General features: G+C 44.5%; 1 protein-coding gene across 1 annotated transcript; it reads right to left on the bottom strand.

Moving 5' to 3' along the window:
• Nucleotides 1-1,493: 1,493 nt before the first annotated feature.
• Nucleotides 1,494-2,627, bottom strand: rrs1 (ribosome biogenesis regulator 1 homolog). Its single transcript, XM_007896749.2, has one exon. It carries the CDS (start codon nucleotides 2,599-2,601, stop codon nucleotides 1,552-1,554), a length of 1,050 nt encoding a protein of 349 aa, XP_007894940.1. The 5' UTR covers nucleotides 2,602-2,627; the 3' UTR covers nucleotides 1,494-1,551.
• Nucleotides 2,628-10,945: the final 8,318 nt, after the last annotated feature.

Genomic DNA, 10,945 nt, shown 5'->3' with positions numbered 1-10,945 from the left:
CAGATAAAACTGTTTATTCGCTTCAAGACTGTCTGTGGGACACTGTTGTGTGCAAATTGCCTGCTGGGTTTGCCATTGTGTTACCTTATTGAAGCGCTTCCCTTTTCTGAGGTCCAGTAACTGTTCAGTCAATGCAACAACAAAATTACATTTGTATAGCACCTTTTGCATCAGGAGGACATCCCAAGATGCTGGACAATCTGTTTCGGACCCTAGCTGGAGTGCAGGATTGGGGAGGGTGGAGGGCAGGGGTGGAGGGTGATCGAAGGCACAGTCAAAGAGGAGGGTCTTGAGACAGGTCTTGAAGGAGGCAAAGGAAAGGGCGAGGTGAAGGGACTGCGGGATGGAGTTCCAGAGGGTGGGGGGCAGAGTGCCTGAAGGCCCGTCAACCAATTGTGGGGCAGATTAGGCGTCCGGAGCCTGCTGAGCTCAAAGAGCGGGCAGGTTGGTTGGAGGTTAGAAGGTCATAGAGGTAAGGGGGAGCAAGGCCATGGAGGGCTTTGAAGGTAAGGACCAGGATCTTGAAGTGTATCCTCTATGTGATGGGAAGCCAGTGGAGTCGGGTGAGGATGGGGCAATAGGGTCAGAGAACCTGGTGCAGCAGAAGACATGTGCTGCAGAGTTTGGATGATCTGCAGCCAATGAAGGGAGGGGTTGGGGAGGCTGACAAGCAAGGAGTTTGCATAGTCAAGCCTGGATGTTATGAATGCGTGTATGAGGGTCTCAACAGCCTGCAGTGTGAAACAGTGGTGGAGCTGGGCGATGTTGCGGAGGTGAGGGAAGGCAGAGTGGGGCATGGCACAGATATGGGGTAGAAAGTATAGTTGAGGGTCAAACAAACCCAAGGTTCCAGACTAGCTCAGTGAGTGCAAAATGCAGCATCCAATATGCACATAGCGCATCCTTTCAGTTAATGTATTTTCCCTCTTAAAAACGGCTACAGTATTTCCTCTTCTCCCTCTTCCCACCAACAAAAAAATACCTTCAGAAACTACCACGTAAAAAGCTCTCAAGGAGCTATAATTGATCCTGTCCAGAATTATGACTTAATTTAAAAGGTAGGCAAAAAACATGTGGCTCGCTTTGGTGTCAGCCACCAGTAAGCAAGTCTCAAACTTATAACAATACTGAATAAAATTTGTTTTTATAAAATAAAGCCGCTATTTTCGTACAAATCCAGAAGTTTAATTGTAGTTACTGCAGGTCATTTCCTCAAACATTGGACAATCCGTCAAACTCCCAATAAAAAAAATACAGGTTCGGTTTACCAACTTAAGTGTTTGTGAAAAGGTTCTCGCGTTTTGGGGGGGGAAAAATAGTTTCCCCCTTTTGAAACGAGATAAATATATATTGACACAGTCACATTCGCTTGACCGGTCTGAAAGACGAGGATGGGTGGAAGACATGGTTCTCTATAACTGCCCACGGCACCAACAGTCGATCCACTTTACAGTATATCCTGTGAGGCGCTTTGAGACGTCTCGACGACGTGATAAGGCGGTGTATCGAATGCAAGGATTATTATTATCATCATCATCATCATCATCGGTTTTATTTGCCCTTTCCTCGTTGCGTCACGGCCGGCTTTCGACCGGCGTTCGGTTTGCCCCCGGCTTTCGGTTTGCCCCCTCCCCACCCGTCGCGGCCCCGGCCCCGACCCCCTTTCCCCTTCTTCTTCTTCCTCTTCTCCGCGGCCTCCTGTCGCTCGTCCTCGCGGAGCTGCTTGTTGACGGCCTTGGTCAGGTTCAGCCTGGGTTTCTGGCCGGACTTGGCCATGCTCTGGAGGAGCTCCAGCTGCTTCTGCTTCTCGGCTGAGAAGTCGCCCAGGAGAGGTCTGAACTGCCTCCTCTTGCCTGAGCCCCGGGGGTTGTCCCTCTCCTTGGGCAGCTTGTCCTGGAACCTGCCGACCGAGGCCGTGGACAGTTTGGCCGTCAGGATGGCTCTGCTCAGCTCCCTCTTCCCCGGGTGCTGGACCGGGCCGCCGGCGGCCGCACCGGCCTCGCGTAACGTGCGGCCCCGGGCGATGTTCCGCAGCCGGTGCAGCTCGTTCTTGGCCACCCGCTCCTTCTTCTGTCCGGCCCGCTTGGCGAACTGGTCCTCGTTGGGGTCGGCGTTGTCCGGCACCTCCAAGGCCCAGTCCTCGGCCTGGTCGTTCGCCTTGCGGTAGCCCCAGCGCCGCCGCCACTCCCGGCGCCTCTCGTCCCAGGCCAGGCTGGCGCGCTTCTTCTTGCGGATGCCCTTGAGCCGCGCGAACTCCTCCCAGCGGGTGCTGGGCCTGGCCTTGGGCTTCGGCTTCTCCCGGGGCAGGCGGGTGGTGGCCGGGGGCAGCTCGGCCACGATCACCTCCCCCACCCGGCGGGTCGGCACGGCCCAGAGTTGGCCGATCAGCAGCTGCGTGTTGTCCCGGGCCAGAGCCCGCAGCATGGCCTCGCCCTCCAGCTGCAGCCGGCGGCCGCTGGCCGGGTTGGGGTCCAGGGCCAGCAGGTTCCCCAGGTCGAACTGCAGCTCCTGCTCCTTGTCCACGCTGATGCTCTTCAGCCGGAGCGCCGCCTCCTGCTCGGCCCGGGCCAGGAGCTCCTCCACCGCCGCCGCCGCCGCCATCTTCGCAACGAGCCAACGGCCGACAACACGTGCAGCCGAGAGGGGAGAGGGGAGGGGAGGGGAAGAGGGAGGGCCGCCGCGCCTTTCCTGCCCACGTTTTTCCTCTCTCTGTTGCTCCCTGTTACTCTGAGCTACACACCACAGCCCCCCATCACCATCACCACACCCCCCCCACCCCCCCCATCACACACAAAAAAAAATTTTGTTCACAAAATACACAGTCACTCCACTTCACTCGCCCCCACCGTTGGCGGGCGAGCCTTCTGCCCCCCCCCACCCTCCGGCACTCCGTCTCGCAGACCCTCCGCCTCGCATCCCCCCCCCACCCCCACTCTCCGTCGAGACCCGTCTCGAGACCCTCCTCTTCGATTGTGCTTTCGATCGCCCTCCTTCCCCCCCCCCCCCGACCCTCTCCCTCGGACTCCACCCTCCCCGATCCCTCGGGTCCGAATCCCTTGACCGTCCAGCACCTTGGGACATCCTCCCGACGTGAAAGGCGCTCTACAAATGTCATTTCGTCGTCGTTGTTGTTGTTTACAGTATATCCTGTGAAGCGCTTTGAGGCACCTCGACGACGACAACAACTTGCATTTATATACCGTTGCTCACACGGGGTAGCGTCCCAGAGGGCTTGAATCGACCACGTGAATTGAATCGACAGCTTATATCGAAATGCAAGGATGGTTATTAGAATTATTATTATAAATATGAGCCCAGCCCCAAAAAGAAACCCAATATCATGCATTGCCTCCCTACGGGTAGCAGCAGAGTGAGTGGCCAACTTAGATCTGCTTATTGAAACCAAGAAAAGGTCTTCAAAGATAAAACTTACAAGCAACACGATTTGCAGGTTTAAACCCCCCAAAAATTAAAATCAGACACCTGTCCAAAGCCGTTTTTTTTCCACGCGCATTATAACAAAAACACACATTATAATTTTAAAAATGGCCGTGAACCCCTATCTGCCTGTCTGTCACAAGCGATCTTCAATGCAAATAACTGCTGAAGACTTCCCCCCCACCCCCACCACCGACCCCTCCTCCCAAACAGAGTGATTTAACTTTGGCTTGCAAAAACATTTTTTTAATAAATATTAAATAAAGTATTAAATAACAGTGATAGTCCTTGCATTTGATAAAGCGCCCTATCCTCTGTGTGTGTGTGTGTGTGTGTATGTTGGGGGTGTAAATGGGGTCTCCTTGGAGCTGAACTGGCTCCCAAGATGGCATGTTTACCTATGGAACGTCATTTGGTAGTCTCAGTTGTCTAGTTTCTGAGCGGGTTGAGGGGTGGGGTCCACAGTGCACTTAAACCCTGGCCTCTGGCTGGACTAATGGGTGGGGGAGGGGGGGAGATCCAGAATTTCCGTCTAAGTGTAATTACAACTGATAGCATGAGCATTTATCGCCACTATCATTTTTGAATCCCACGAGCAGAAGATAGCAAATAAGCTATTTTCCTCTCATGGGATTTAAACAATCTGAGTCAAAGTTTGTTATCTGTTATATCAGAAGTAAACATGCTTGAAAATAATCTTTGCCATTTGCAGACAGGCAGTCCATGGCATGTCAATGGAACTTCACCATTCCCTACATCCTTTCTATCGAGGGCAGCTTTTAGGAATTGATCATTTATACGGTCTGCACCCAGTGACCCACATGGATAAAGAACAGTGTCCATTTTCTGCAGGTGGACTGTGACTCTTTCGGTCTGCTGAACACATTTAACTGTTTTTATCCATTTCTATCCAGATGGGGCCCTGCTGTGGGTTTGCAGGTCAGCCACCAACCCATGATAGTGTTCTCTCCAGAGATACGAGTGAAAATAGGCAAGAGACGAGAGAAGACTGACAGCAGCAGTTTGAGTCCTGAAATGTGTGGCAACCTGTAGCTCGCAATATTTGAAGAGAAGCTCCAATGAAATAACAGTGCTAGTATTGTTCCAAAGTCCACATCCTCTTTGTAAATGAGGTTTACATGGACTAGATAATAGCAAAGATATAAATAATAATAATAATCCTTAAATTAAATAGCAGATTAATAGCAGATGGTAGCCTTCTGTTACCTCATCCAGAGCCCACAATGTGTAGCCTGGTTTATAACTGTGGGAAAAAGCAAGAATTTAAAAAATGCTACAATAAACAAATCAGTCGACCAGATTGTGTTGTATCTAATAATGCAGTTGCACTTTGCCAACAAGTGGTGGCATCAAATCCATGTAATTCAGGATCCTGCCTACAATCACAAGCAAAAACATCAACCTCCGAGATTTTCAAACCATTTTCACTCAAACATAAAAACAGTGATAGATTCAGAACCATTTAGTTGCTGATCTGGTCAATGATCAATGAAAGAAAAATCTTTCTGGATTGAAGACTGCAAGTATAAGTAAATGGAAAATGAATGGTAATAATGACTCTAGCTTTCGACATAGCACCTAATTACGTTGTTGAAATGCTTCTCATGATTTACTCTAGAATGTAGTGACTGTATTTGTTAGAAAAAGCAGCAGTTAATTTGCGCATAGAAATGTTGCATAAATAGCCACAAATTGAATGACTGATTTATATCTGAAGGATTGTTGGTTAGGACATTAGGAGAGATTCTTTTCTATTTTTGAAAAGTTTAATGGAATCATTAAAGTTTACCTGAACAAACAGACCTGCTTGGTTTAGCAGCTCATTTGAGGGACTTGTATCTCTGACAATTCAGCACTCCCTCTCCCCAATTCTACTTAAATGTCAGTGTAGACCAAGGCTGGCCAACTTGCGGCCCGGGCAAATGCATAGAATAGTCATATGCGTCCCATAGATCCCAAGTTGGCCATCCCTGATTTAGACCATGAGCTCAATATGTCCTTTGGATGAAATGTTAAGCTCAGGTGGATGTTAAAGATCCCATGGCACTATTTGAAGAGTGAATGCTATACATGATTGTATGATTATTGAGGGTTCCCAGTATGTTGAAATTTATATTCTCGTTCATTCTAATTGTTTTCATTAAAAAGCCTACATGCTGAAGTTAGAAAGGTTGAAAGATAAGCAAAACGCATCGAAGATACAGCAGATGGCAGTGTTTGATACAGGTAACAGCTGTCCTTCCTAATTCAAGGCTGATTAGAAAAAAGACAAGTTTAACGTATATGGTAGTGATCCTTTCCTGACGTAGACAAGTTACATCAGTTACTATTTTAATAATTCTCATTTTTATTATGTAAAATGGTGGTCTATTGTTTTGGCTGCTGAGGGCTAGATCCGTATTTGAGAAACGTTAGTGGGCAGCATAAGCAATATTTTGGTGTTTCCAGAAACATAACATTTGTGGAATGTGGATTGTACAATTCACTCTTTCATTTAATTTGACCTATACAGATGGATGCAAGTAACACCCATATAGACCATACTGTTTTCTCTCATCCTCTCAGTATTTTTGTTCACACTGCTTCTGGTCTGTATCTCACTCTCTCTTGGTCCGCTCTCTCTTTGGTTTGTTCTTTTCTGTAATGTTCCTATTGTTGCACATTGTACCAATTCCCTTTCTCTGTCTTGCTCAGACTTCATCGTTTTCGAACTTCCCTGTCAATGACTGACTCAGAATCCTCCAGATTGCTACAATTTCCTCTTAGAATGTGTTTTGCACACTGTTTAAATTGCCCCAACAGGCTTCAGTCACTGTGCATGTATCACAAACACATGTGCCTACATACTCCACCCCAACAGCTGTTAGGCTTCTGAAACAGCACACAGCAACATCACTGGCTGTTATTTCACACCCAGTTGCCTTGTGCTGCTGCAGAAAGCACACGTTTATGCCTGGTGATGATTATGTGTAACTTTCAAAGTCTTTCTTGAAATGAATAAAAGTGCTTAAAATTCCATCTTTGGACCCATCAAAGTGGTGATTAGAGACCATATCCTAAAACATGTATAAGCTACTTATGTAAGTGAAAGGTATATTTTGTTAAAAGCACCGAAACGCAATGATGAAAATGTTACAATGCAGAATATTGCCGAATAAAAAAGCCCTGTATAAATCTAAAGGCAACAATTAAGTATGCCTTTCAAGGTATAAGAATACATCTTTTACGTTGAATTAGTTGGATCTTAGTAAATGAGTACAGAATTATGTGCTTCTTCTGCCTGTATTAAAACACTGGAGTTGAAAATAGCAGATTTGTCCCTTGTGGGAATAAAATAATCAGTTGGAGCACAAACCATTGTCGTGGATAATAATCATTACATTTTATATAGCGCCTTTCACATCAGGAGGATATCTCAAAGAGCTTCACAGGATTTGCTGTGAAGGGTAGTGATTGTGTATTTTGTAGGTGAAATCAGTAAACAGAGCAATGTCCCACAAATAGCCATGAAATGAGTGAGCAATTTTATCCAGAAGATTGTTGGCCAGGACACCAGAAGAAACTCCCTTCACTTTTCAAATGGCGCAATTGGATCTTTAACCTATCTTTAATGTCCATCTGAACAGGTAACACTCCCCCAGCACTGCACTGGGTGTAATGTCAACCTAGATTATGAGTTGAAAGTCATGTGGGGCTTGAACCAACAATCTTCTGACTGAGATTAGAGTACTACGAATTGAGGTAAATTGGCACATAAAGGGATGATAATTTTCCTTGTTTCTGATTACTTCTTGATTCTTGAAAAATATATTAGAAATTAAAGGAATTTCATCACAATAATTGTAGTCAGTGGTCTGATGGTGTAGCACATGCCAAGTTTCTGCTTGTGGTTACAGAGGGAGGAAGAGTACAGCAGTAACGATCCCTTGACCTGCTCTCACTACTCTGTCAATTACAGAGTGAGGTGAGCTGACCAGGGAGAAGGTTACTTGTATGCTCTGCCATCTGATAAATGACTCATGAAACAACTCATGAAACACATGGATTAAAAAAAAGTCAAAAAAACTAAACAAAGTAAAAAGCAAAACTTATTTAAGTAGAAACTTGATGCATACTTGAGGGAGAAAGGAATAGAGGGATAGTTGAGAAGGGAAATAAAGGCATATGAGAGAGAGGAATAGGAGGGGTGGAAGGTTGTGTGGAGTAGAAACACCAGCACAGACTAGTTGGGCCGAATGGCCTGTTTCCATGCTGAAATAATGTTGTACTTTTATTTAATTTTATAGGTGAGAAGATTCTCACAATGAAACTAACCCATGGATGTTTAAAAGACATAGTAGCATTGTAGTCAATATACTTTTACATTCACGAAATGGTGAACCCTGATAATGGATAACAAAACCCTAGAAAGAGGTTCTGAGTTAGTAACATCCATGAAATGGCAATTATAGTAAATGGGATCATCCATAGATTACCACAGCACCTCAGCTAGCACTTAATCTGATGCTCAGCACCCCCACCCAATGATTTAGCCACAAACTACTCTGTGTGTGCTTGACATGTCCAAGTATTCTGTGCAAGGCAACAGATCACTTGTTGCATTATATATGATCAGGTAGTCAGGGAAAATATAGCTTTAATTTGTTATAGCTTTTGAATTTGGCTGTGTGGGGGACATTGCTGTTTGCAAAATTGGCTGTCACGTTCACGCACAAATCACTGAAGTGCTTGGGGTTGTCCTTCTGATGTGAAAAGTGCCTTACGAAATATAAGGATTATTATTATTATTTAGGGTATCGTCAACCAGGGCTGATTCTGTCTTCACCCAATGATCAAATGTACATGTAAGGGCTTGGGCCTTGCAATAAGTTCTCTACAGATGCATGTTCATTGAAATAATGTTCACTGGCTGCAAAAGATCCGCAGGACTTAAAAGATGCAGGATAAAAATATACAAATTCTGAGTATGAAAGTACAACGATTATGGCTTGTATTTGCTATTTATTGAAATAAACACAAAAAGTGACATTTAAAATGTGCACAATATAGACCTTTTGAAAATCTTTCTCAACCTAATGTTAAAAATATAGGTTATCTTTCACTGCATCACTGAAAAGAATGAACCTTGAGACTATCTTATTTGAAACCTTTTGACTTCTAGTACTCTTGAGTGAACAGAGACAAATGTAACACATGAATCACTTGAAAGCATGTGTCACATAAATTGATGTTAAGTGCACTATAATGGTCAGCTTCTGCATTGCCTCAATTGACATTCTATTGTAAACCTGTTATACAAGAAGTGAAAAGCTAATATAGTCAGTGCTGCATAAAATAATTACATTGTGTTAAACCTTAGCCTGTTAAGATAACAGCAGATGACTTTGCATTGCCTCAGCCTGTCAACTTTTTTCAATTTGATATTTTTGCTTCCTAAACATATGATTACCACAATTATATTTATTTTATGTGTAAATGGAGTGTGCTGGGGAGGTGACTTGTGATGTGATAATTATCACGTGGAACATGTATGTGGTGCAAACTCACGTATAGTTACCGATTTCTGTGGGGTTGACACCCCAGACATCACCACAATGGCTGGGCCAGAAGCTGCTCAAAGATCTCGGTTGCTATCTTAGTTGCTAGCAGTCACTGGAGTGGAGCTGGCATTGTTTCAGTGCTGCTGTGTGAGGCACCATGTTAAAATTATTTATCACCCATGATAATTATCAGATCACAAATTGCATTTACTACCCCCTCAATACCCCCTCATCCTCAAATCTTTCCATAATTGGACGTTTCTGCTGAGGAAAGAGCAAAGGGGTTTTGATTGTTGCTATCATTGGGTTTCATTGGATTCATTAGGCATTATTTATCAGGGGAGCTATGGAAATAAATATGTTTGTTGATGTGGTGTTGAGCTCAATCCTCCATTTGTTAGGTCCCACTAACAGCATTCCCACACCTTCTGATCTCAGTCCTCCAACAAACTTGTTCTCAATCCAGCTATTAGAAGTTGAATAGGCAACACTTGGTCTTCTCAAAATCTCCTCCTTGTGCCTAAAATCTAAAATTCACAATGTGGCTACTACTACAACAACAATTTGTCTTAATATAAGCCTTTGTCATTCACTATGCAATGAAGCATATTACCAGTTTGGCTCATGTGCTTACACTCTCACCTCCGAGTCATAACGTTGTGAGTTCAAATGACAGGGTACTGGACTCATTAAAAAAACACAGCCGGTGCTGTAATAGGAGTATATTGGTATTCTTTAAGGATGGAAACAAATGGCCCAAAGGGCCTTCTTCATCCGAACCTCTCTCATGATAAGAAGCCTATTCTTACAGAAGTAATTGCATGTAGCCCTGGCAAATAAACACTGTAAATACTGGCAATTTTCTTCCATTACAACTAGATTTGACCTCAGGTTATTGAAGGGTTTATTAAAACTCTTGAGGGAATATTTTGGCATTATTGATCTTCTGAAGCAATTTTCTGTTTGAGTGGGGGCAATTACTCATAAATATCATGTTTTATTCCTAATATTTTTTCTTAGTGTAAAGATTTCTTTAGTTAAGGTGTGTCTAATAGATGGAAAACTGATACTGTAATCTTAACCTTTGTTCCTGGCATATTTACTTCCATCATCATTGAGTAATGTGGAAATGTTACTATATTAAGTTCTGCTTTTCTTAAGTTAGTCTCAATTCAAGTTTTAACATTATAGATGAATAATTAATGACATACAGCATATACAATCCAATGCACATCTACCTAAAGCTTCAAGATTGATTGTACCATTCAGCACTGAATTTGCCGTGCACCTTTCTATTGCTTTTATATCCTTCCAATAATAGCACATCCAAAACTAGACATAACTAGACTTGAAATGTTGATTCCTTCCAACACAGATGAGATAGTTTTCTTTTAGGAACTAACATTATGGGATATACTTCAAAGGTAGTTCGGGACATATGTGCATGCGATCTCCACGAAAGTGGAAGGCAAACTAGATGGACCTTGTTTTTTTCGTCCAGCATTTCAACAACAACAACAAGATTTCATTTATAGAGCGCCTTTCACGTTGGGAGGATGTCCCAAGGCGCTGGACAGTTGGGTCAGGACCCGAGCTGGGGGGAAATGGTCAGGGTGAGGGGAGGGAAGGGAGGGAGCAAGGAGGGGGTAGAGAGTCGAGAGGGGAGCTGAAGGCACGGTCAAAGAGAAAGGTCTTGAGACTGGCCTTGAGGGAGGAAAGGGAGGAGGCAAGGCGAAGGCACTAGGGGATGGAGTTCCAGAGCTTTGGGGCTGAGAGGCTGAAGCCCGGCCACCGATGGTAGGGCGGTTAGGGTGGGGGATGTGGAGCAGACTGGAGCCAGAGGAACGGAGGGTACGGGCAGGTAAGTATTTTGTATGTTATGTCCTTAATACTCTAACTGTGGCCTAACTAGGGTCTTTACAACTGGGAAGAGAGAATATCCATCT

This window comes from Callorhinchus milii, unplaced genomic scaffold (assembly GCF_018977255.1).
Source record: "Callorhinchus milii isolate IMCB2004 unplaced genomic scaffold, IMCB_Cmil_1.0 Scaffold2, whole genome shotgun sequence".
In the NCBI taxonomy this organism is placed as follows: domain Eukaryota; kingdom Metazoa; phylum Chordata; class Chondrichthyes; order Chimaeriformes; family Callorhinchidae; genus Callorhinchus; species Callorhinchus milii.
Note: the sequence above shows the minus strand (reverse complement) of the source record. Positions and strands in the feature narration are given on the sequence as shown.

Coding starts and splice junctions, on each gene's coding strand:
- rrs1 (XM_007896749.2), bottom strand. CDS start 2,601: ATGGCGGCGGCGGCGGCGGTGGAGGAGCTCCTGGCCCGGGCCGAGCAG.